At 40.1% G+C, this 26196-nt stretch overlaps 1 protein-coding gene across 1 annotated transcript in view; it reads left to right on the top strand.

The window, feature by feature from the left end:
* The first annotated feature begins 420 nt into the window (after positions 1-420).
* Ptchd1 (patched domain containing 1) overlaps positions 421-26196 on the top strand; it is a 52243-nt gene continuing 26467 nt past the window's right edge. The window contains exon 1 of the mRNA XM_004631392.1: positions 421-782. Coding sequence (XP_004631449.1) covers positions 432-782 — 351 coding nt within the window. The 5' untranslated portion in view covers positions 421-431. The remainder of the gene's footprint in view (positions 783-26196) is intronic.

Genomic DNA, 26196 nt, shown 5'->3' with positions numbered 1-26196 from the left:
TAGCGCCGCCACCGCCGCCGCTCCCCGTGCCACCCGTCGTTGGCCTCGGGGGTCGGGTGAGTGGGGTCATGACGTGCCGCGGGGGCTGCCCCGGGCCCGGACCGCGCTGAGGAGGGAAGCGGCCGCGCAGCGCGGAGCCCCCCGGGCGGGGAGGCGGCGGAGGGTGGGGAGGGCGCACGGGCTAGGGCGGGGTGGGGGCGGCGAGGAGGCCGCCAAGCTGGGGGGCTCTCCGGGCGGGCGCGGCCGCGGGCAGGAGGGCGTGTCTCCAACCCGAGGGGACCCTCCTGAGGCGCGGCGCGGGACTCCCCGATGGTGGTGCCGCGGCTCCGGGAGAGCTCAGGGTCTTGCCTCCGCCGCCGCCGCCGCCGCCGCCGCCCGAGCCCGCGCCGAGCGTGCGCCTCGCCCTCCTCCCGCGCCCGCTCTGCTCTAGGATGCTGCGGCAGGTTCTGCACAGGGGCTTGAGGACGTGTTTCTCCCGGCTCGGCCACTTCATTGCCAGTCACCCGGTCTTCTTTGCCTCGGCGCCGGTGCTCATCTCCATCCTGCTCGGCGCCAGCTTCAGCCGCTACCAGGTCGAAGAGAGCGTGGAGCACCTGCTGGCGCCCCAACACAGCCTGGCCAAGATCGAGCGCAACCTCGTCAACAGCCTCTTCCCGGTCAACCGCTCCAAACACCGGCTTTACTCGGACCTGCAGACCCCCGGTCGCTACGGCAGGGTCATCGTCACCTCCTTTCAAAAAGCCAACATGCTGGACCAGCATCACACCGACTTGATCTTAAAGGTGAGAGAGGGACGGGTGCGGGTTGGAGCTGCTGTCTCGGCCGGGCTGGCTCTGCTCGGGGTCCCGGCTCAGAGCGCCACCTCTCCCGTACTAGGAGGCTGCGGCAGGGGCTGCCCTGTACTGCGCGCCCCAGGGCGGCCGTCTGGAGCCCTCCAGTCTCCCCGTCAGGGAGCGTCCAGGTCCAGCCTGGCCTTACCCGCACAGCCCTCCCCAGCACCCCGCAGCTGCTGCAACAGTTGGAGTGGCGGCGGCCAAGGTGCTGTGGTCGATGCGCTTGTTTTGGTCGCGGTGGGCTTGGGGGCGGGGAGACTTTGGGGTAACTGAGCCAAGTAGCAGAAGCGTGAGAGAAGACATTCAAGAAAGTCCCGCTACTTGAGAAGAAAACATTAAGCTGGGAGGAGGGGGGAGAGAACCGCTCCTCTGTCCCCAATTTTTTTTCTCCCTTCCTCTGGTCCCCGAAGTGTCTTGGGGAAAGGCTCCTGGAGGGTAGGGAGAGGACAGAGAAATGGGAGGCTGGCCAGTGGAAAAAATGCCTCCCACTCACCCAGAAAAAGTGCGGTCCTTTATGAGTGAGAACAGTGACTGCCCAGCTGCCCTCTCCTGCCCTCCCAAGTAAGGTAGCCATATCTAAGTAGGAATTGTAATTCGCAGTTATTTCCTCTTTCGCAATAGCTTCTCTGAGATGCAAAAGCTTCTTTGAAAAAAGAGAGAACCCTTGGGTCCACTTTCACTTGGTGCATCTGAGCTTGAGAGGGAGGGGCAGAGGCAAGAGGCTGAGGGCAAAAGCTGGGCTGAGTGACCTGAGAAGAACAGAGGAAACAGAGCAGCTGGTTCTAGGTGGCACTACCAGAAGTCGGTTGTGCCATCAGCCTGAGGTGGGAATTTGATGTAAAAAGTGAAGTTAATGGCGATAACTTTCAAGAAGTTCGAAAGGAAAGCAGAAGAGGGCTAGAGATGGAGAAGTGGAGAGCATGGGTAGAAGAGGGAAACTGGGTGAGAATGTTTCATCTAAATCCCTTCTGGGGATTGTGGGTTTGTTTACTTCAAGTTCTCCTTGGAGAGAGCAGGGAACCAGTGCTAGCTAGGACTGTGATGCCCAGGGATGGCAAGTGCTGGTTTTGTTTGGGTCTCTGGTCTGGATCTGGGACTAAAAGCAAATTAGATTTCTATTCTACTTATGACAAGAAGACTCTGCTAGTGAACCTAGGGAGCTCTTCCTGTCTTCCTTTCTTCCTCTCCAGGTAATGGTGTATCCCTAGAGACGAGTTAATTTTCCTCTATTATTTTCCTTCCTCTGTTTGTTGTCATGTTATCAGTCAGCAATTAGGAAAGAGGGGAATCTGGCTGGAGACTCAGTGAAATTACAACTATTCACATTCAGTGGCTCCTGATGTTGTTAATGGCACAAAAACACCACATATACTAACTTTTTGTAGAACCTTATTAATGTTAATCCTGAGATGTTCACTTTTTTCTTGATTATACTTCCACCATCGGAGTGGGTTTAATACTTGTGAACATATGTTGACACACAGATAAATACTGTTAAAAATGTTTTCCCAGGAAAACAAGTAGTAGTTTCATCACAGGTTTAAGGAAACTATAATTTAGCCAATCCTGGCAGTTGGAAATGCCCCATTTTTTGATAAATGATCTATTAAATGATTTTTTTCCCCTTTGGAATCTTTCTTCCCTGAGATGTTTCCACTGGCATTTTTCTCCCTAAGAAACCATCACGCCACTGTGACGAGCAGTCACCAGTTACATTCAGTCTCAAGGTTAATGAGACATCAACAGGCACAGCCGATCTTTCTTCAACTAGATTCTTTTTCCTTATTTGATTTTGATCAGTTCAGCAAAGGTGGGAGCTGGAGAGATGGAGACTGGCTTTGCCTCCCTGGCTAAAGGGCAACTTTAAAGGACAGTGGTGGAGTCAGTGGACTGTTGTATGAAATGGGATGGTTTTTCATGGTCTAGGTGTTTGGGTGAAATGAAAAACAAACCTAATAGTGGTCAGAACTCATTTCTGTCAGATCACTCTCTGATCAAATGAGTTCATACAGCTTATTAAAAACTCAAACTTATGAACTTTGGGGAATTATCTTCAATTTTAAATTATAAATCCTCTTCTCCCCCCTACTTCTAACTCCTATTTTGGTAGGCATGGAGCAAGGGGATAGGAAAATGGACCTTCAGTAGTCATGGTAATGTAATGTGTAGGAGTGAGCACTTTTTTTTCCATTTAGAGATATGATCATTTGTCCTTTACAAAAGGTGTTTTGAGTGAAAGAGTCATTGTTACTGTAGTAACTAGTGTTATTCTGATATGTGATTATTGGCATCAAGGTTAGCACCAACAGTTAACACCTACACAATACCAAACAGCCCCTGCTTGTTTTGTGGCTTCTCACTCAGGAAAATGAAGTGGGCAGAGCTTCAGCAGGATTTGAAGCTTTCTCAAGGCTATCAAACTGGAGGAAGAAACCTATATAAGGTGTAGGGTATTTGAAGAATAATGATTCTCTCTTCATGTTTCGGGGTAGTACTCTTCAATAAAGGTGATCCTTCTTGGGATATTAATGTAGATAACTTGCTGGCTAAAAATAGACTGAGTGGGGATAATGACAGAAATTTGAAAAGTCACATTGACTTTTTGAAAATGTAATTGAGAGTAACACAGAACAATATCTGTGTTTGAAAATCTCGCTGTCCTGGTTCAACAATGATCTCAAATTTGTGGAAGTGACATGAGTACCCTACTCTGTAGTATAGCATTTGATCCCACAGGGAGTGAGGCTCTGTACATGCCTTCCTCTAAAGGAAAGGCATCATTTGGGGTAGAGTCAGTGGAACCTGGTGTGGCAGCTGAGGACTCAGTCATTAATTTTGGAAATGATGATCTTCAAAGGTCTTCATTTAAGTAGCAAATTAAATTAACTCGTTATAACTTTTAACAGAAAATCAATTATGTTGATCTCAGAGCAAATTTAAAAGTAAAGCCTCACAATCTTTCATGGACATGTTTTTTTTATGATCACATAAAGCTGAAGTATAGGAAGATTCCACTGATAATTGATTTGGGCTGTAACTAAGACAGTACTTGATTTATCCCAGAATCATCCAGACAGAATGAAAAATGACTGTAGTTGCATTCTTATGATAATGTTATGACCTTTAAAATGCTCTATAGGTAATAAATATACAGTGTATTTACGTGTGATATACTGGGGAAAATGTCCCATTTTGCAGATGAGAAATGTGCTTCTCTGAAGTTACCTGATTTGTTCATGGGAAAAGCATGGACAGACCCAGAACCGGATGCAGGGTCTTAGACTTCAAAACCTGTGCTCTTTTCACTATAATTTATTTCCTTTCATAGAATAAACTATGTGAATGACTTATAATATATATTTTGTTATCCAAATGAAGTACATTTGATCAAAACCAAATATCCCATCTCTTACTATTGTTCTGACATTAGTCATTCTATGATAAGAGCATTTTCTAGGTTTGTTCTGACTGGTGTTGATGAAAATCTATATATAGAAGCTACAAATACCCAAAGTAAAGCATTTGATATTTGTAATCAGCAATATATAAAGATAAAATATTTTAGTGGAAAAAAATTCACTGGGTAACGACCATATTTGTGTTCTGTTAGAGTGCTGTTCATTGGCATGGTCCAGGTAGGTTCAAGTCTAGGGAATCATACAGTCCCTGGCAGATAGGAGCTATTCAATAAATACTTGTTGAATGGGCTTCTCTTAGTTTACTATCACATTTATATGATGATGGCTAAAGAAAACTCTATAGAAAATGCTTTCAAAGGTATTTTAAATTAAATTTTTATTGTACAATTTATAGGCAACTTTTAAGCTATCTTTTTCCAAGACACTTTTTTCCCTTCCTTGATAATTTCTGTACTCTTGTCAAAACATATTCTGGTTTTACAGTTGGGTATGAGCAATCCCTTTGAGCAATATCCTCTTCTTCAGAAACGGACTTAGGACATTTAATTCCAAACCAAGAGAAGGACACATCCTCACTAAGGAGGTGTTCTTCAACATATTAGGGAATCTCATTGCATTCAGATATCAAGTTTCTGCTCTATGCAAACCTTTAATGTTTAAATATGTTAGATAGAATTAAACTACAAGCAGAATTAATACAATTTTACTTGGGGTTATTCAATTTCAGGCTTTCCAAGGACACCTTAACCACTTAGCACGGAGTCGCAAAGACCTGGTAGTTAGATCAAAACCAAGTTTTTCCAAATATTGTATTGACATTTTAAATTATTGTAGGAATTACCACCATTTCATCCTTTACAGTAAGGACTAGAAAATTCCAGCCAATTTTTGAGTTCAAATGAATTTTTCTATTTATAAAAATTATAAACAAAGCCAAGACCAGATATCGGGACTTATGTGGCTCAAAAAGCTTAAAATATTTACTATCTGATTCTCTACATATGAAGTTCTTATGTCGTGTCTCAAAATCCATTTCCCTGTGCCCTTTTCCTTTAGCTGATCTTGACGCTGTTAAAATAACTCATGAAGCAGTTCTCAACTTCGGGTAATTGTAACCTCTCAGGGGAGGTTTGATAATGCCTGGAGACCTTTTTGTTTATCATAATGGTAGTGGTAGACTATCGTTCTGTGATCTAGTGGCCAGAGATGCTGCCAAACATCCTGTAATGAATAAGATAATCCCCAGAACAAAGAATTATGTGACCCTCAAATGTCGATAGCATCCAGGTAGAGAAACACTCCTCCTTATGTGCTTCTTCTTGTTAATTTTATTTCAGATATACTGATTATGTGAAATGAAAAGAAAAATATGAAAGAGAAGTTCACATTCAAAAGTCTTACAGAACTTTGGAATAAATATTGCAACCTCTGAGATGACGCTGTCTCGGGCAATTAGGCAGACACCAGATTTCCCAGTGTAATCTTTCCCAGGAGGCAGTTATCTTTGTTTTCTACAGTAACCCTGTTCCTTATGGTTAATATTCCACCTGCTATAGGGGAACAAATGCAGTTTATTGCTTGAATGGCAAAATTGCTAAATTGACACTGGCGATTAATAGTTATCAGTTAGTAGGTGCCCATTATTGGCCTATGTGAAGCCTCAATATGTGACAGTTGCTCACTTAAGCCAGGCTGCTTCTGATGGTGTATGAAACTCCACTGTGATTCATGATCTCTTCAGGACTAAGGAGGCAGCACTTTCTTGCCCATTCTGGCTGCTCTACTTTTCTGAGCATAAAATGACAAAAGAAATGGTTAAATTCAAGAAATATACAATCAAAGAACTTTGGGGCTGGAAGTCACCCTATAGGTCATCTTCATAGATGCTGATGCTAGAATCTGGTCTGAGGATCTTAGTGTGCTTTGTCTGGTGATGTGTGCTATGATGGCTTGGGCAGTCCAGGCCCTTGTACAAGTTATCCAAGGAGATACGCTTAGAAAAGATTGAACACAGGCCTGAGAAAGCAGCACTCATGCATTTATTTTTATAGTAGGGAAAAATTAAGAAGAAGATAAGGTTGTTTTCATTCTCCTTTCATTTCATAGAAAGTGTATCTAAAAACATCTAAGTACAGTCTCAGTCTAGCGTTGTTTGACTTTTACATACATTTTATTTATGTAACTATTATGTCAGTTACTTGCCCAACTTGTCTCATTTAGATTTGAGAAACAATCTTTTGCTTTCTCCATGCAGGTAAGCATCTGGAATGAAATTTGGTTATTCTGCTAATTTATACTGAAATTTCAATACAAAGCCATCAGAGGAAATCTTATGTTTTAATGACTCATAGTACATTGGTAGATGCCATATCAGAGTTCGGGAAAGATGATTATTTTTAAAATATATGCAAAGCTAAATCTCTCAGGATTCCCCAGATATGCAAACTTCATAGAAGAGTTGAGCAGTTAACTGGCAATGCCTTATGAAAAAAAGAGGAGAAGCAAGCTAACAGAAATTAGTGGTTTTTACCTGGGAGGTTGCAGCATGTCTTGGCACAGGAGCTAGGGAAATGTGAGATGTGGGTAAGCTGACCAACTTTGACTTTGCGTGATGTGCCATCTGTACTTGAGTTTGGGGCTCAGGATGAGCCCCAAGTGATACTTGAGATAGGCTTAAAGCAGACCTTTGAAGTCACTTGCTTGGTAGCACATCACAGCAAGCAGGCCTGTCTGCAGCACTGCCTGTGTCTCCGCCACATACCCGGAAGGCCACAGAACTACGGAGGAATCCTGCCAGACTGATTTAATGACCAGCAGGGGAGGTGAGTAATCTCTAACCTTTAAAAGATGAGGAAAGAAAAGAAATCAACACCAGTTGTTATTTCGTATGGGAAGCACTGAATAATATGTCATAATATGTCATGCCTTCAACTTCAGAATTCATATTTTGAACAAAAGAAGACAATGAGGGAACAGAGAAGCTATTTTCATCTTCTTGCTATCTAAGAAATCTGCTTGAGAATATTGTTTCTGATATGTTTAAAGATACCTTTTGTTAGGTCTTTAGGTCTAACTCAAGGGCTCCAAATACAATCAAGATGAGGATTTGAGTATAAAACAGTTATCCTGGGAGGTGATACCAGAAAGTGCTTACAAGGGAGTGGGGAACTAAAATAGTGAGTAGCAATTAGCCAATCAAGGGAATGTCTACTGTGGACAACCAGGGTTCATTCCTATTTGGGAAGGCACCGTAGAATATGCATCTGAGAAATCTCAACTGTGGGTGAGTGGGGTACTTATTCCCCAACTCCATCCAGTGAGACTCTATATGGAGTCCATAATTCACTGGCATTTCCATATACTGAATTTGGCATAGGCAGACTGATACAGGTGCTTATAATAAGTGACCTTGACATGTAGAGGTCAATGCAAACTGACAGAATTTTGGGTTGTGCTCTAAAAGCATCTGTCCTGGTGTCTTACACCCAACCATAGCTATACATTTAGGGATTTAGGGCCCAGTTCCTAGAATATATTCATCTTTTAATTCTACTAGATGGCCATGATCCCATCTCAATGGAGCTTACAGTCCTGATCCAGCATAACTGTTTAGTTTTCTTGAATTCAACAGGATCAAGGTATTGTTAGTAAAAACATTTACGAATAGGGCCTGGGCACAGGCCACCACCAGGACATGTAGTTTTAGATGATGCCCAGCCTCCACATTTGAATGGCACATATCCAGCCACCCCTTTCTTCTGTAAATCAGAAGTCCTCATGCTCCATCTCATACTCTCCATCTTCACACATCTGCTGTTTTTATTTTCCTACTTTAAAATGCCCCTTTCTTCCCTTAAGATCCAATTCACATGCCTCCAACTTATGAAGCTTTCACAGATTTATGGCTTTTTCTCCTTAAATTTACATAGCATGTATATGGATTCACATTCTTTAATTCTTAGACCATTATATAATTTGTTGTACTGTCATGTGATTGTTTATTGTGAGCAACATGATGAACTCTGCACGGGCAGGAACAATGACTGATACTGCCAGGTCTCTCCCGGAGATGAGCATAATGTGGAGTGTGCAGCAGGTGATTAATAAATTGTCACTGGGTGATGGCTTAGAAGATGGGAAGTGTGCTCTCCCTGTGTATTGATTTATTTGGGTCAAATATATTTTTGCTTGGTAGCAAAACCGCATGATTTCTTTAGATCTATCTTCATTTTTCATCCTTGACAAATACTGGTTTCAAACTTGTTGATAAGCATCTATTCTGCTGGCATTTACTTCATATAAGAAGAAATTCTTAGAAAAGCAAACACCTAACCACATCTGCTGGTCCAAGTGTAATTTGGGCTGGCATAAAGTTAATCTGTCCCCCATTAGCAATTTGTTCCCAAGTGAAAAAGTGGAACAATGCCAATCTCAGCTAGTATTCTGAAAGTTAGCACCCCACACTATACTTGTATTTATTTGCTTGTAGTATAGCTTCAAACCTTTGACCATGTACATATGCCAAAGTAAACATGAAACACACCTTAAAAATCAAGGCCAGATGGCTTTCTAGCCATAGCATCAATGTTCAAAAGATGCTATTGTGAGGTTACTTTCTTGTTCTTAAGAGTCAGCCTTGAGTCCATAGTGGTAAGTAAAATAAGCCAAACACAGAAAGATAATATTACATGGTTTCTCTCAGATGAGCAAGCTAAAACATAAGTAAAAGAGTAATGTAAGGGACAAATAATAGAAGCAAAAAGGTGGGCTTCTTGAAAGTGGGAAGAGGATCAAGGGCAGAAGAAATAAAGAAAGAAAATTATCCAGCTAAGTTATATATATTTATCAACTTTCCAAAATGAATGTAACTATGATGCATTACAAATATATGCTAATAAAGAGGGAAAAGGTGTGGGGAGGGAGAGCAAAACTAGAGTAACAATGTGTTTTAAAATGTGATAGTAACATAAAAATCAACCTGTCTCTGTGAATTTAACAAAAACATTTGGGAGTATTCATTTTTCAGCTTTGAAAGGGAATGTCCTTTTGTTTTTTCTCCCATGAAGTTCCCCCATTGCTAATAGCATGGCTTTGTCAATTCTTTCCTGTCACAAGAAAAGAAATCCATCTCTGCTATAGAATTGTCAATGTAAGTGCTCAAAATATCTCTGTGGCATTTAGTACCTTAATTTTGTGAAGTTTGCATTGCTAGCTTTTGTATTTGTTCATGTGGTGCATCATCTAGGCATGTGGTCACACCAAGTTAAGTTTATTTTACTGCACTTAAACTTTTTCACTTGCACTTGTATCACCTTTGCCTCTCTTAAAAATATAGGTTCTAATTCACTGGCTCTTGGATTGGATCTGCTGGTCTGCATTTGTAATGCTTTAACACAGTACTGATGCTGCTGGTCAGTAAACCATACTTTCAATAGGAAGGCTCAGATATAACTCTTTTGAACAAAATACTTGATTGAAAATCAAGAAAGCCAAGCTCAAGTCCCAGTTCTAAGTATGTGACTTTGGGCAAGTCATCTAACCTCCATGAAAAGTGGGTTATTCATTTACACTGGGTTAGTAACACCTCTTTCACTCAATAATGGTAAAGATACAATGAAATAAGACATGTGAGTGCATTGTGTAACCATAGCCTCTATATGTTCTATAGCTTCGTTATTATTTGTTTTTAAGTGATTTATTTCCTGATATGTGCCTTTCAGAGCAATTATTGCCTGCTGAATAAACATAAACATAGTCATTTTTTCTTTAATCCAATAGGCAATAACAGATTCTCAATCTAAATTTTCAATATTCAGATTGGCAATATGTTGGTCTTGACTGACTCCATCTGAATCATTACAGGTGATTGAATTCATCCTCCTGCTGAGCACGCTGTTCCTCCTCCTGCAGAAAATCTTAGGCAGGAGGAGCAGAATTGGGCTGAGTGCTTTGCATTTTATCTCATAAAGGTGGTTTCTTTGGGCTACAACTGGTCTTTATGTTTCATGGGGCTTTGCATATAAAGGAAACCCCTAGTTGTTGCCCAGGGAAGTTTCTTTAGAACTAAAAGCTCTCTGGGGGCCTTGGGCTCTGGTTCCTAGATGCTGTTCACCACTTTCCACAGCACAGTATGCCAAAGTAAGAGATTATCCAGCAGTTTATATGAGAGTGTTGATAATTCTCTTTCACTTAATTTCCCTGAGTACAACATTTCCATTGAAAATGTGTTCCAAATAAATAGATCAGAAAGCACTTCAAAGGAAAGAGTATCGTCAGAATTGTCAGAGATAGGAAGAATCAGGCAAAGTGATGACTATAAAGTCTTTTGAAACTGAAATGTAAAATTTGGCTTATTAGGGATTTTGATCATTTAGGTCAATGTGTTTCCCCATCTACTCCTCTTAAAAATTTCTTTTTATAGACCTCTAAAAGAAATCAATAATTAGACTGAAAATTGAGTCCTCTGAAGAAGATTCCTCCGCCTACCTTACTCTCTGCCTATCTCTTCCTACAAAACTTGCTTCAGTGTGAGAGTTAGCAGTGCTTTTTAAGGTTGAATGTGCTTCCAAATTCTTTGAGAATTTCTAAGAACATGCCAATTCTGATTCAGTAGGCTGAGGCAGCAGGCCTGAGAATCTGTACTTTTAACAAGCTCCCAAGGGTGTGGATATTGTCCATCTTTGGCCACACTCTAGTATAGCAATAGCAGAGTGGATCTGAGGAATTTTGCTGAAACTTTGTGTATCTTCACTAAATATTGCTAATGAATTACCTAGGCAAATTAGAGCAGTGGCTCTTCAATTTGACTGGATAGCCCTTAGAAGGCTTATCTAAGACTGGGCTTCATCTCCAGAACTTTTGGATTAATAGGCCCAGGGTAGAGCCTGAAGATTTGTACTTCTCCCAATTTCCCAAGGTACTATTGTTCTGCCTAGTCCACAGATCACACTTCAAGAGCACTGCTATAAAGTGTCCTAGTAAATAGCTTCTAGGACTAATTCCAGAAATATAGTTTCTCTCTGTAGAAGCTGGCCAACAGACACACATGGGACACAAATGTTATTTGTTTAGCAGTTAGTTCTGAATGATGCTGAAATAGCCTTTGTGCAAAGAATATCTACCCACACAAATCTGAATATTTCAAGTTTCCAGTGTAAATCAGGCATGTTGGACAGGAATGGCTGTTCTGCTCCATGTCTCTAAGTGCTCAAGTTCAGAAGAAGGGGACTGAGTACAGGAAGGGATACTCTGAGGAGAAAAAGAGATAGTTCCACTACACTTACACGCTGTAGAGGTTGTTACAACTATCACATTGCCAAAGTTTCCTTTCTTCCAAAGACTTCCACACAAGGTCACCTGTCCTGTCATTTACCTTTGCAAAATCTTTCTTTAAAGTGAACTAGAAAGCACAGCAGACACAAATAGGAGCTACATGCTGCCATTCTGAGACAGGGTCCCCATTCTCTGGCTGTGTTAAAAAAATGCTTAGCACCATTAAAAAAAAATAGGCAGACTTTCTTCAAAGAGAAACATGGGAATAGGTATAAGGACTAGTTATACAGTTCTGTAGTAGGGGAAAGAGATAGGACTCAACTATTGTACAAAAAAGTGGGAATTTGTAACCATGGATCAGGGCAGGCATCCACAGATGTTAAACTACTAAGAAGAAACCTCAGGGATAAGTAGGGGATTCTGATTAAAACACCCCTACAGGATTATTGCAAAAGGCAGGCTATCTCAGTTACTCTTTGCTCATTGCTGGGACAAAATACCCAACATTCAAAATTGGGGAAGGAAAGGTTTATTTAGCTCACAGCAGAGATTTCAGCCCATGCTCAGCTGACTCCAAGGCAGAGTGACACATGAAAGAGGGCAGCAATTCATGGCAGTGGAAAACAGCAAACTAGCAAGAGCAAATGGGAGGAGTAGTGGCAAAAATGGCTATAGAAAGCAAGTCTGTCTCCCTTATGCTGTATTCAGGCTATCTGCTCAAGGCTGGGCATAATACTCACACCATAATCCCAGTAGCATTTATACCCATAATCCCAGCAGCACTCACACCCATAATCCCTGCACTGGACCATGAATCAATCACAAACTCCAGAAGCCACTTCATGACTGCATGGAGCTTTGAGGGGACAACTTAGACACAAACCATAACACAGGCTAAAGTGAGGGGATGCTGGGGAATAAATTTAATCACATTCTTAGAATAATTAAATAAGGATGGTGAAGGAATCTGGCTAAACAGACTTAGTAAGACTCTTGCTAAAACTGGATGATTCAAAGACAAGTCTGAAAGTCACAGCCTAGTTGGAAAAAGGGTTGAGGAGCACCTGACTAGAATTTGGTCAAGGAGAGAGTGTTTGGCCATTTCCAAAGGCATGGTGTCTACAAGGTGGGTCCTAGCAGCTAATGTGTAGTCTCAGCTACTGTCTAATGTCACTGCTATCAGAAAGAAATTCGGTTTACACTCATTTTGACCTAGTTGGAAAAGTATTTCTTCAGAACCAGAGCCTTGTGTACAAAGGCTATGAAGTACATTATTAAGAAATCCTTGATCAAAAAAGAAATCCTTGATCATGTCATCTGACCTCTACTAAGAGGTCAACATGAGTGAGGGATTCAAGAAAGTAGACTTCGAGCACTTTTGAGCCAGAGAAGGGAGTAGAAGACAAGGAGACAAAGGAATCTATACCACTGAAATATCTGTGAAGATTTTGGCCCCAAGGTGCAGGCCCACTAAAAGAATATAATATGTTCTTCCTTCTCATACTTTACCACCACATCAAAGGGCTTTAATATAATAGTAATAAATTATAGCTGAAACAAGATACTTTCTGAGGAGTAGTAGGTGAGGAAACAGAGTCAATAAGATAGACAAAAACAAGGCCAGTCAAGGAATTTGAAGCTTCTGTTACCTATGCTATAGCTACAGCAGATATTAAATGTATTTTGATTCCTATATTAATATAAATCCTATTAACTGCTAGAGGTCCAGATTTAGGCAAAAATTTACAAAGCATACCATATTAAAGAGACAAAGGAGGCATCAAAATCAGATTCAGATGTGACATTCATGCTAGAATTATCAAAAAAATGAATATAAAATAACTAATAAATATGGTAAGGGCTTTAGTAGAAAAAATAGACAACATCAAAAACAAATGGATCATGTAAGCAAAGAGGAAGAAAATTTGTAATAATGAAAAGTAAATGCTTGAGGTCAAAAAGTAAAATGAAGCGTAGCTTTGATAGACTTATAAGTGGATATAACATAGCCTTGGGAAGAATCAGTGAGCTTCAATATAGGGCAAGAGAAACAACACCAAAAATAAATACAATAAAATAAAAGTTAAGAGAAACAAAACCCAAACCGGATATACAAGAATTTCAGGACAGCATTCATAGCCATATCATATGCAATTAGAACACTAAATTCATTGTGTTGAAGACATCGAAGCAGTGAACTTATATGAAATAAGGATAGCTAAAACCTTTTAAAATAAATGATATGCACCAGATCACTGATCAGAACAGCTCAGAGAACACCAACAAGGATAAAACCCATAAAAACTTAAGTAGGCATATCATATTCAAACTACAGAAAACAAAAAGTCTTGAAATGAACTGGGGCTGGGAGTCGGGATTTTTGTATATAGAGGGGCAAGATAATGGCATTAACCTTAAAAAATACAACAGGAAAATAAACTTAAATATTTAAAGAATGGAAAGGGGAAAAACTTCCACCTTTAAAGTTGTATACCCACCAAAATAACTCTTTAAAGTAAAGGATACATGGAGCCTTTCCAAAACAAAAACAGAGTTAATTGCCAGAATACCAGTCCTGCAGAACATGTTAACAGAAGTTGTTTAGATAGAAGAAAATGATATATGTGAGAAACTCAAGTCTCCATAAAGAATAGTGTTAAGGAAGGAGTGAATAAAGATTAACTAATATAATTTTCTTTCTTATTCTTATGGATCTAGAAGGTAACTGTTCATTTACAAAAATAATACTGACAATGTACTGAATGATTATAAGAACAGTGGACAGGGCCAGCGGGATAGCTCAGCTGACTAAAGTGCCTGCTTACGCAAGCTTATGCAAGTTAAAGAACTGAAGTTCAATCCCGGGTACTACATGCCACACCAGCCCTGCCCCCAGGATGGGCTGAGCCAGCCTGCCACAGAGGGTGTGGTGGCACACATTTGTAATCCCAACCCTGAGGAGGCTAAAACAGGAGAATCACTATGAGTCTGAACTGCATAGTGAGATCCCTGTAACAACCAAATACGTAAAAAAGAAAAAATAAGAACAATGCACAAATGAAATAAATGATATGAAAGAGGATTTGCCAATATTCTATTATAAACATAACATGTGAAGGTATATAGTATTATTTAAAAGTTAACCTAAATTAAATATACATGTGACTTATAAGTGATAGGTAACCACTGAAGATTTTTTAGAACAAGTACAATTGGTATACTAAGAAAGGTGAATAAAATGTTCACCTTTAACATAAAATGTTCAGTTAAAACCAGAGAAAGCAGGAAAAGAGGTGGAAAAAGAAACAAGTAACAATAATTACATTCAGAGTAAATATTAATCAAACTACATGAATAATCTGCTGAAATGTGAATGGCAGAAATATGGCAAGTAAAAGACAGTGATCAGTATAAATTATGAAAACCAAGATTGTTGTCTACACAAAAAATCACTTTCTTAATACCCACATAGGTTAAAAGTGAAGGGATGTCAAAAATACCATATTAATACTAATCAAAAGAAAGTTAAAGCAGCTATATTAATTTTAGACCAAGGTACAGAATTAGGAAAATTACCAGGAATAAAGAGGTCTGTTACATAATGTTACTTTTCCAGAAAGACATAACAGTCCTAAACATATGTGCACCTAATAAAAGAGCATCAAAATACATGAGGCAAGAACTGATGTAACTGAAAGGAGAAAGAGATAAATCCAGTACAGTAATACCTTGGTTCATGAATATTTGTGTTAAAAAAAATTTGGTTCTCAAAAGAATTTGACAAAATTTTTCTGCCACTTACAAACTCCACGTTAAGTAACAAATACAGCCATGTCAGTTTCCCCACACAAACACAAATGTAGCCATCTTTCTCAAAATCATAACACAGAATAAATTCTTGAACCAAAGCACCACATAAAATTGGAGACCTATTACTTGCCAGTAAGAGAATAAGCAGAGTAAAAATAAGAATATAGATGACCTGCACTGAGTAAGAGGCAAGATGTCTACTACTATTGTACTTAGAACGATCAAACTTTTAGAAAGATAAGCACTTATAGAAGTGTAAAATTTAAAGTGAGGAACCAAGACATGGTATACAGTGACTCCGTCCTTCATCCAGTGAGTTGTTGCTAGTCTATAAACAAGAAGCTTGAAATTAGGTAATTGTAGAAGAAGAAAGAAATAGTAAGATTAGACTACTGTATTACAAAATGTGTTCTAGGAAAGTTCCTTTTAGTGCTTCAGTAAAGTCAGGCTTTGTGGCCAAGTAACTGTGGCAATTAATGCATAAAGTATTCCACATTAGATCCCCACATTGAATGAACATCTTCATACTGAAGACTCTAGTGGTGGTGAGTCTATGGCATGCATACTGTAGAAGGCTGTTTGTATCACTGAAACTCTAAAAGGTTCACCATCACTGCTCTAGCCTCTTCCACTGTGAAGAAACCTATTTAATTCTGTCCAGTTTAACATTTCTCACCTTTGTTTGACATGGATAATTTTACTGTTTCGGTGGCCCCTATTAACATCACTGGGAACTAATGAACTTCAGAATGTACACTCAAAATTCAAGTCCCAAAATAGGGAATAAAGCAATATTGTGGATCATTGGCTCTGGGAGTAAACTTAGGATAAAGGGTGATTGGAGTTTACACATTTTCCCACCTGGGTGAGTAAAACAAAAGTGATTCTGTTAACTATAACAGGAAACAGGTGGAATAACAAATTTGTCAGAAAAGATTCAGCTGTTGGATAGATACCAGATGAAATATTGCCATTGCTTGTATTTACAAATCTTCAAGAAGCAGATGGAAATTCACATATGGAGTTTGGAAGAGAGGTGAGGTGTTGATGTGAACTGGTCAGCATAAAGGTGAGAAGTCAAAACACGGAAGTGTAATTTATTGCCTGTGAAAATGTTTTCTAATGTAACAAGATCAGAAGTGCCAGAGATGGTGTCTTGAGTCAAACCAAATTCACAAATAGGTAAAGGAAGAGGACTCACAAGGACACTGAGAAAGCTAGACAGAGAGATAGGAAAGATCGAAGTCATCATAGGAGAGTTTCAGTCCAACCACTGATAGTTACTAAAGCCCTTGCTTGCCAGGCACATAATACTCTGGTAGCAATGAAGAAATCATGCCCAGATCTTAATGGACCCTACTGGGCTCCCGTGGAAATTGCAACATGCTTAATATCCCAGATCTTTTAAATACTGTTTGTATTATTGACTTAACAGTATGTATCTGTTGCATGTTTAAGAGAACAACTGAAAAGTAGTTACTGGGTTTATTTGCTTAGATGTTATTGTTGAGTTTTAGTTGGGTACAGGGATAGAGTCTAGACTGAAGTAGTTTTCAAAGTGAGTGGCAGGAGAAGAAATGAAGTCAGCAAGTAAAACATAAAAGACTCCTTAAAGAATGGAAAATGTGGCAAAAATTGGAAGGTGTATGGGGTTAATGAGGACTTTTCTTTAAATATGGTAGAGATGCAAGCATGTTTTAAAACTCATAAGAAGGAGTTTAGAATTTGAAGACATGGGGACCAGTGAGATAGCTCAGCGGATTAAGTGACTGCTTTGACAAGCGCAGGGACCATGGCCACTGAGACCGGCGTGGTGGCACACGCCTATAACAGCACTGGGGAGACTGAAAACAAGAGGATCAGTATGAGTCCAGAGAGCTGCATAGTGAGACCCTATACCAAGTGCATTTGAAAAAAGATTGTTTGAGGATGTGGGAGAAGAGGGAATAAATTATATTACAGAAGAAGAAAAGCTGGAATCTAATTAAAAGCATTCCACTTAGAGGGAAGATCTTGGCTTTGTATTCCCTGGCAGGAAAGGTGAGAGCAGATGTAGGTATTTTTATGGACAAGGGAGCAGTAAGTTGAGGGGAGATTTCACTTGATGGCTTGCTTTTCTCTGCAAGATAGTAAAAAGGTTAGTAGCTAGAAATGAGTCTTGGCAAGTCCTAAAGAAAAAGAACATTTTAATATCAGAAGGTGATGTGTACATGTACTAATTCTTCAAGATGAATGTAATTATTATGTATCTCAAGCATACCAATAAACATATCTGTGGTCTTGGCAACCACTTGACAAAGGAATGAGAAGAGGCTAGGTAGCGATGTGGAAGCAGTCTCTTTCTTGGAATTTGGATGTGAAAGTAGACAGTGTCACTTTCCCATTGGTTTCAAGGTAGGGCTATGCTTAGATTTCAGGAGAAGAGTTTAGGATATTGAGAGGGAAGGATATCTTAACTAGTGAGTTGTTTGGTAGTTGAACAGCTCACTAGAGGAGGCTGAAATGACTTATGATGGCTTAAGTAGAAGTTGGGATGGTATGATCTCCAAAGGCCACATGGCATTCAAATTCTATCATGTCTCAGTGGTTCTCAGCCATGGCTATGTATTGGAATCAGCAGAAAAATTCAAATATACTACACCAGGCCTCACACCCATTGATTCTTATTCTATTGGCCTGAAATCATGGGTGATGTGCTCTAGATATACTCCACAGACTGGCAGCATCTGCATCCACTGGGCCATTGTTAGAACTGCAGACTCTCAGGCTCCATTCAAATATTTTGAATTAGAATCTGCATTTTAACAAGACCCCCCCCCTCATCGATTTTTGTATACATTGAAGTTGGAGAAAAACTGGACTAAGCCATGATCTAGGTTGGAGCTCGGACATGGGCACTTTTTGAAATTCTCCTGGGAGATTCAAATGTGCAATTAGAGTTGAGAGCCACTGATGGATAGAAATAGCGATCATTTTGAAAATTTAATTAACTTCTCATGATAAGATTTCATGGCATTGTACATAGGAAAAAAAATGTACAGAAAATCTAGTAAAACCTAAGTAAGGCCTATAGGTGATTGTATTGTACCAAAGTCAATGTCACAGTCTTGATAACGTTATGTGATTATGAAAGATGTTATGATTAGGGAAAACTGGGTGAAAGTGACATGGGAGATCCGAATTGTACTTTCAAAATCTTAATAAGTTTTACATAGTTTTAAAATTAAAAGATACATTTTAAGCTAAGAAACCCTGCCTAGGATGAGGAGCAGCTGTTCTCCATCATCATCCAGGAAGTAAACAAGCTCCATCATTCATTGAGAGGGGAGCCATCAGAGGATTTAAAGCAGAGAGAAGACACATTTGAATTTGTGTTACAGAAAAATAAATATGATGACTGTATGGAGGGTAGACTTAAAGCAAAGGAAGATGCATTGGAAAGCTGTTTCTGTCATCCAGATAGATTATAAGGGCTAGAACCAAGTCAGGAGCAATGAAAATGGAGCCAGAAAGGATGAATTTGAGAGATTTGAGAGACAAAACTGACAAGATTTGACAAAGGATTCAAGGGTTTTCAAACTCATCTCTGTGTTATAGTCCTCTGGGAATGAGGACTATATTTAACACTATATTTTAAAATATAGATGCTTTATCCCTTGCCAAGAGATTCTTATTTAATAATGTGAGGGTAGGCCCAGGTATCTGAGTGTGTGCAGGTTCATGGGTGATTCAGAAGGGCATGGCTGAGAGAGGCTGAAAATGAGGCACAGGCTGAGCAAGTGGGAAGTGCAGATGAAACTTCACATGTTTTCAAATCATTCACCCAGCACAGAAGGATGAGGCAGCACAGTGCAGTCAGGAAAAGTTAAGGAGGCAGCCCTTCCTCTTCCACTTGTTCATGTTGGGGGAAAAAATGTAAAATCATTGAGTTAATGTGGGTAAAGCCATAAAAACTTTCAAACTAGCTAATCTGCCCATGACCTCTGTAAACAAATATGTTTAAAGGAAAATATTTGAGTTATTTGTGTCATCTATGATGACCATAGCTTATTAAAACACATCCTTTTTAGTGGTCTCAAATTTGGATATATACAAAGAAATCTTCAGGAGGTTGTGCTATAGTGAATTAGGAATAATGTGGACCTCATCTTACTCCTCTTAGCCCTTCTGCATATTCTAAAAGGCAACTCCCAATTTAATCTCAAGTCCAGCCAGATATATTGGCTTCATTCTCTGGCATGAAAGTCTTTCCTTTGCAATTAGTTTGTGCTCTTGTGCGACTGTATTTTGGAAACTAGCCAAATGCTGCAGCAGGTGCAGTGTGGCTGCTCCTGTCCCTACCTCCTGTGACAGCAAGGCAGCAAACAAAACAGTGTCCTCCTTGAGCTTCCATAGGTGTTCTGAGACAATGTACTCTGCCCTCAGATTCACAAGTACAAAGCGACAGTTAAGTGTTGGATTATTTATAGGGTGACATACCAAAGCCACCAGTCCCTGCCTCATAAAAACAATATGACATTTCCCAATTGAGAGTTTCTTGTGGCCTAGTAAGCTCTCCCTTCATAAAGTTATATGCAAAACACTGTGAACATGTTTCCAAGTTAAAATGACCTGTTCTTTAGCATTTCAATTTTCCCCTTTAAAGATACTTTTGTTCTCCTGGTACTTAAAATGAGTTGCAAGGCCTGATATTAGCCAATATAATAATGCATACATACCTCGTAATATGTAATGAGCACATCACAGATTTGAGCAATTACTTTAAATGGTTAAAGTAAGGTAGAATCAAGGTGACTTTATAGAGCTACTGTTATGTTCTAGGTTCTTCTGTGACATGTAGGGTTGTTATTTACAAGGTGACAGGAACACCTCAGTGCCTCCATTTCTTGTATGAACCCAAACTTAGTTTAGGAACTGTGGGCTGGGTTATATTGATCATAGAAAGTTACTTCTGCCTGGAGAGAAGTGATTAAATGGGAATTCAAAAATATATTTATTCCCAATTCTAATGTGCTATTCTTTCTAGAAGCACATACATTAATATCAACATGTATTCTCTTGAAACCTGGGCTAGAAAGGCATTGTTTTCCTTTTTGTTTTTAAATTGTCATAGTATCTTCACCTTTGCAGACATAAAAGTACATGTATTCTCCTTAACAATCATCTAGTCCTACATGTTCAGATTTCTGGTTTTTGTTTGCTTTTTATTTGTTTTGCTTTTTCCCCGCGTATTTGAGAACTAACTCGTACTTTTATTTAATCACTTGTCAGTATATAGTTTTAAGGGCATGCAAGAAGAAGCTATTTAATGCACACCAAGGAGACTATACAAGGAGTAGAGTGGCTTATCCAGGATGTGTACCTTGAATATTATGTCTCCTCTTTGTATACACTGTACTGGGAGCAGGGGTATAATAATGAGGCTCAATTCCTTTCCTCCAAAAGTTAAAAGAAATTACTATGATAACATAACAATTTCCATTTCACTGCACACATCCTGGAGCCAGTAACCTCTAAACTGGGCTCACCATTCCTCATACTTCCTAACTCCTGGAAGGGAGAGCAGGGGACTTTGGCAGTTCACTATGCATACCTTTCAGAAACAGCTCTAGTTTGATATTAGTGTTGCATTTTAGCAGTTTCTCCCCAAATGATAGGACAGGGATCTGAAAAGTGCCATGAAAATCTCTTCTCTCTCCTATCAAGTAAGTCACTGAAGAATATCATATCACGTTCAGTGAACTTTGCCAGTGTACTTGCCACACAAAGAGAAGTGCTACTTCTCACAGAAAATAGGACTTGCACATCATGAGAGAGACAGTGCTCTGTGACAGCACCACTAGACAGCCAGGAAGAATATGAGATTTCTAGGTATTAAATTTAAACCATCATATGACCAATGAATGGCACCTCCTGAGGGAAAGTGCCAGTTCTAGCTTCTGACTGAGATGGAGAAAGGTTTCTCTGTACATACAAGAGTACTGAGCACTTGTGATGGGCTTTTATGTGAGGCATTTTATCTGTGTCTTATTCAGAAATGAACAATGCTGTGAGACAGGAATCCCACTTTCATGGTAGAAAACTGAGTTTCCGGCAGGATGATTTGCTCAACAAAGTCATTGGGACATGACTTAGTGGAGTATGAACACAAGCCTATGTAATTCCAGTATGAGGTTCTTTCTACCTCTGGAGCTCTTCTTAGTACTTCCAGTCAGTCTCACTAGTCTTGAATTTAGATATTCTCCTACAAATCAATAAGGAAACAACAGAAAAACTCAATAAGCAATGAGGAAAAGGATTGAACAGGCACTTTGAAAAAGAAGATAGTCACAAGGCTAATGAGTATGCACAAAGGTGCTTAGTTGCAGTCACTTCAGAAATGCAAACTAAACTAGAAATGAGATGTCAGTCAGTATACATTCAACCCACCAGAATGATAAAAACTAGAAGTGGGAACACCAAGTGTTGCTGATGATATGAAGCATTTGGAACTTTGATATAGTTTAGTGGGAGTGTAAAAGGGTACAATTAGTTTAGAAAACTCAACCTAAATATATATCTGCTCTCTAGTCCTGAAATTACATGCATACATACATGCATACATATGTACATACATACATATATCCCCAATGATATTTTGGGGCTGGATCCTACTACTTTTAAAATCTGATTGAGTGCATTTCTTTGTAACTCAAAACCTCTTGGTAATTTTAAATTTTCAATGATGTGGTTATTTGTAAACATAAATTAAAGTGATTTTTATTAGAGAGCTTATCGTTAAAAATGTACCAACACACCATCATATATACTTGAAAGAAATTATATCCCCTGAAAGCTATGTCCATAGTAGTTTTATTTATTAAAACCCTAAACTGGAGGGCCATCAAGATAGCTCAGCAGTCTAAAGTGCCTGCTTAGGTAAGCTTAGGCAAGCCTAGGGACTGCAGTTCAATTCCCAGAACCACATGCCACACAAGCCCCACCCCAAGGCTGGCTGAGCTCGCCACAAAAAATTTTAAAAAACCCAAATTGGAAATGGTCCAAAGAATTCACCAAAAGGAAAATGTAAAATCGAACTGTTTTCTTGCAATGGAATGCTATACAACAAAAGTAAATAAAAATAAAGTATTGGTAAACACAACACAAATGTATCTTAGAAGTTATCACTTCTAGGATGACAAATAGAAAATAGAATGTACTGCATGATTCCATGCATAGGAAGCTCACAAGCCAGCAAAACTAATTAATGTTGGTAAAGTCAGAACAGTTTTGCTCTGGGAGTGGCAGGGGTATAAAGGAATGCCCTTGTCACCCCAGAGTGACTGGCAAAGGAAATGGGGATACCTCTGGATCCCGTAGATATTCTGTCTCTGGATCTGAGCAGTGTTTATGTGGGTGTGTACATAAAATGTATTAAACTATACACTTCAGATTTGCACACTTTATACAAGTGTACCTCAAGAATGAAGACTGTAGATACACTATGCAGTGATCCTATGAGTAAGGCAGAAGAGTTGGACCACCATCCCTGCAACAGAAACCATCCAACAATGATGAGTACCAACAAGAAGAAAGACAGCCTGAATCTTGGCAGGCAAATCAGCTGTTTTACTGACATCCGACACACTGTCATCATGGAGCCTTTCAACACCTGTACTGGCAGCCATGGTGATGCATGGAAGATTTGTCTCCACCAGCACATACTCCCCAGGCACATCACTGCCTGGGAAGGAATCCAGTGAACACATCAGCTGTCTCTCCCACACACCTACTGCCATAACAGCAGAAATCCAGAAATGTAAAGATAGGGACTCTCATCCAACTTGGGCCATATGCCAGCACTTGCTGTCAACAGAGAACACTGAAGCCTGAGACCTTACCTACCAAGACGCTCCAAAAAGTTCCAATGAGGCTTCTGACAATATCACTCACGTATTTTTTCAAATATGGAAAAGCCAAAGAAATGCTTGCTTCCTTTAACATTATCAAGAAGAAAAAGGAAGGATCATATCATTTCATGGTTCTCTATTCCTGGAAGGATGCATGCCTGACCCCTTCTTGAAGAGTTATGGTATATGCTTATCATCTGTATACCCTGGACCCACTATGTGATCAGCTTTAAGCCTTAGTGAAAACATTCAACCATCATCATGGAGCCTTTCGACACAAGGGAGAAGTACAGTTTATAACACCTGGCCATAAGTATTTGTGAACTTAGTAGGACCACTTGGAGAAGCATGTATAGCATACCTACTGTGTGCACATCAGAAAAAGGAAAAGAAATTCACATAATTGTAAGAGTTGAGTTTTATTTGTACATATGTATTTGAATATGCAAGATGTTGGGGATTTGGCTTTGACAATCGTATAGTGTTTTGAGGTACCTGGATACTAGTTCTAGTAGGCTATGGGCATAATTGGACAATATCTTCATTATGGCTTCCCCCAGAAGCCAAATGTGAAATAAGAAATCAAGTAAAAGGAGTTTGTGTTGGGGCCACAGAGATCGCTCAGCAGTCTAAGTGCCTGCTTTCAGCAAGCTCAAGGACCCACGTTTGATCCCCAGTACCACATGCCATGCCAACCCTGGCCTGGGCACACTGAGCTGGCCACCAAAACTGAGCGTGGTGCCATGTGCCTGTAATTCCAGTGCTGGGGAGGCTGAAACAGGAGGATCACTACAAGTCTGAGCTGCGTAGTGAGAGCCTGTACCAAGTACATTAAAAAAGGAGTTTGTGAAGTAAAGGATGACGAGCAGGAGGAATGAGCCAGAAAGAAGAAACATGAAAGGGAATATAACTAGCCAGGTCACTTCTGTGGTAACTGATGTACCGTCCCACTAGGGAAGCTCTGTGAACCAGTTTCAGACACTTACCCCAGCGTGATCTCACCCATGTAGAGCAAGTTGGGTTTTCATGTACTAGCTCCCATCTGTCATTGGTTGAGGGCTGCACCAAAGAGGTGTTAAATCCCCAGCACTTCAGCCTGCCAAGCAGATGGCAACGTGGGCTCTCTGACAAAGAAGTGTGGGTGCTGGCATTTGAAGTTGGGCAGGTGTGCTCTCAAGAGATAAGGGCTAGAGGATATAAACAAGGTGCCAACCACATCTGCCACAGGATGACCTCAAACAGCTGGCCAGGAAAATTGGGTGCTTATGTGGTCTGTGGCTATACTTTAGAAATGTACATACAGAAAGGTGAAAGGCCACATATCAACTAAATCTGTATCTTAAGGTTTCTGTAATTGATAGGTGGCACATGAAGATTCAAACTTGGGAAATGCAACCCAAATGTTTAATCAGTGCCATGGAGCTAAAAAGTTATTGTCCAGTAAGCTAATTAGTTTACTTCCTGGAGTAAACTGTCCAGATCTATATAAACTTACAGACAAAGCCTTATGCTTTCTTTAAGCTAGTCTGACCATTATGGTTCAAACCTTCATCTTACGAATTGGACTAGTTATCATATTAGGGTTGTATTCCATCACTGTGCCTCTCTCCAGCCTTCTCAATCTAGCTGCCCCACTGCAGGCAGAGTGACCTCCCCAAGACACAATTGTGATCATCTCATCCTATTTAAAATATTTATTTCATTTGCTCCCATTTGCACACAGGATGAAAATCTGCCTTCCAATTTCAGCAGACAAAGTGTTGCATGGTGTGAATGTTTCCTGCCTCTAACTTTCCTCTCAGCTTTTCCACCAGGCTGAGTTGCTTAGATTTCCTCCACCTCACTTTTGCACCTTTGAGACTTTTCCTATGCCGTAGTTTCTACCTGATATATTCTCCCTACCAGTTCTGTACCTCTGATAAGCCAAGCCTCTTTGCATGATTAACTCCTCTTTATTCTTAGGTCTTAAGTTAGAAAGTACTTCTTGCAAAAGGTCTTTCTTGATGCTTCTATAGGTGCCTTTCCCTAAATGCCCCATACTTCTCCCATCTTAAGACTTCCACACAGATTTTCCAATTGCCTCATTGTTTCTCTTTGTCTCCTATAACATGGAATGCTCTGTTAAGTGGAGCCATATCTGTCTTACTCACATGGCTTGAGTTAAGATTTGCTTATAGTTTGAAGAAATTTCATTAAAGACATGAATGAAAATATCCTCATCTGGACCCTGTATCCTCCCCAACTTTGCATTTGATTGCACTCCACCCACAGCTATACATATACAGTGTATTCACACCCTTAAATACACATCACACACACACACACACACACACACACACATACACACCACTAACATCCGTGATTCCCTGTACCTCTGTACCTTTAGCTACTCCTCTCATAGCATTATGATACTTTATGGTTTACTTATTCTAACAAATTTCAAAGAATTATCCTAAAATCTCTTTGTTGGATTGAAAGTTCCTTCCTTTCTTTTCCTTTTTCTTTCTTTTTTTTCATCTTTTTGAGAGAGGGTCTCACTCTGCAGTTCAGGCTGGCCTTGTGCTCACTTTGTAGCCCAGCCTGCTCTTGAACTTACAACAATCCTCCTGTCTCAGCTTCCTGAGTGTTGGGATTTCAGGCATGTGCCTCTATGCCTGGCCCTGTAACTTACTTTCTTTCTTTCTTTCTTTCTTTCTTTCTTTCTTTCTTTCTTTCTTCTTTCTTCTTTCTTTCTTTTTGTATTTTAGGGAAGGTTCTGCAGGATGTTCAGGGTCTCACTGTTAAATGGGACTCGTAGTGATCCGCCTGTTTACAGCCTCCCAAGAGCTGGGATTATAGGCGGGCACCACCATGCCCAGTCTCCATTGCCGTCTCAGTGTACCCCTGGGATGGGACCAGCCCAGCAGGTCTGGGAATCAAACCCCCCAGCCCCTGTGCCTGCTTGAAGGCACTTTAATCTACTGAGCTATTTGG

The sequence above is a fragment of the Octodon degus genome, unplaced genomic scaffold (genome assembly GCF_000260255.1).
Source record: "Octodon degus isolate 3935 unplaced genomic scaffold, OctDeg1.0 scaffold00041, whole genome shotgun sequence".
In the NCBI taxonomy this organism is placed as follows: Eukaryota; Metazoa; Chordata; class Mammalia; order Rodentia; family Octodontidae; genus Octodon; species Octodon degus.
This window is presented reverse-complemented; position numbering and strand designations above follow the sequence as displayed.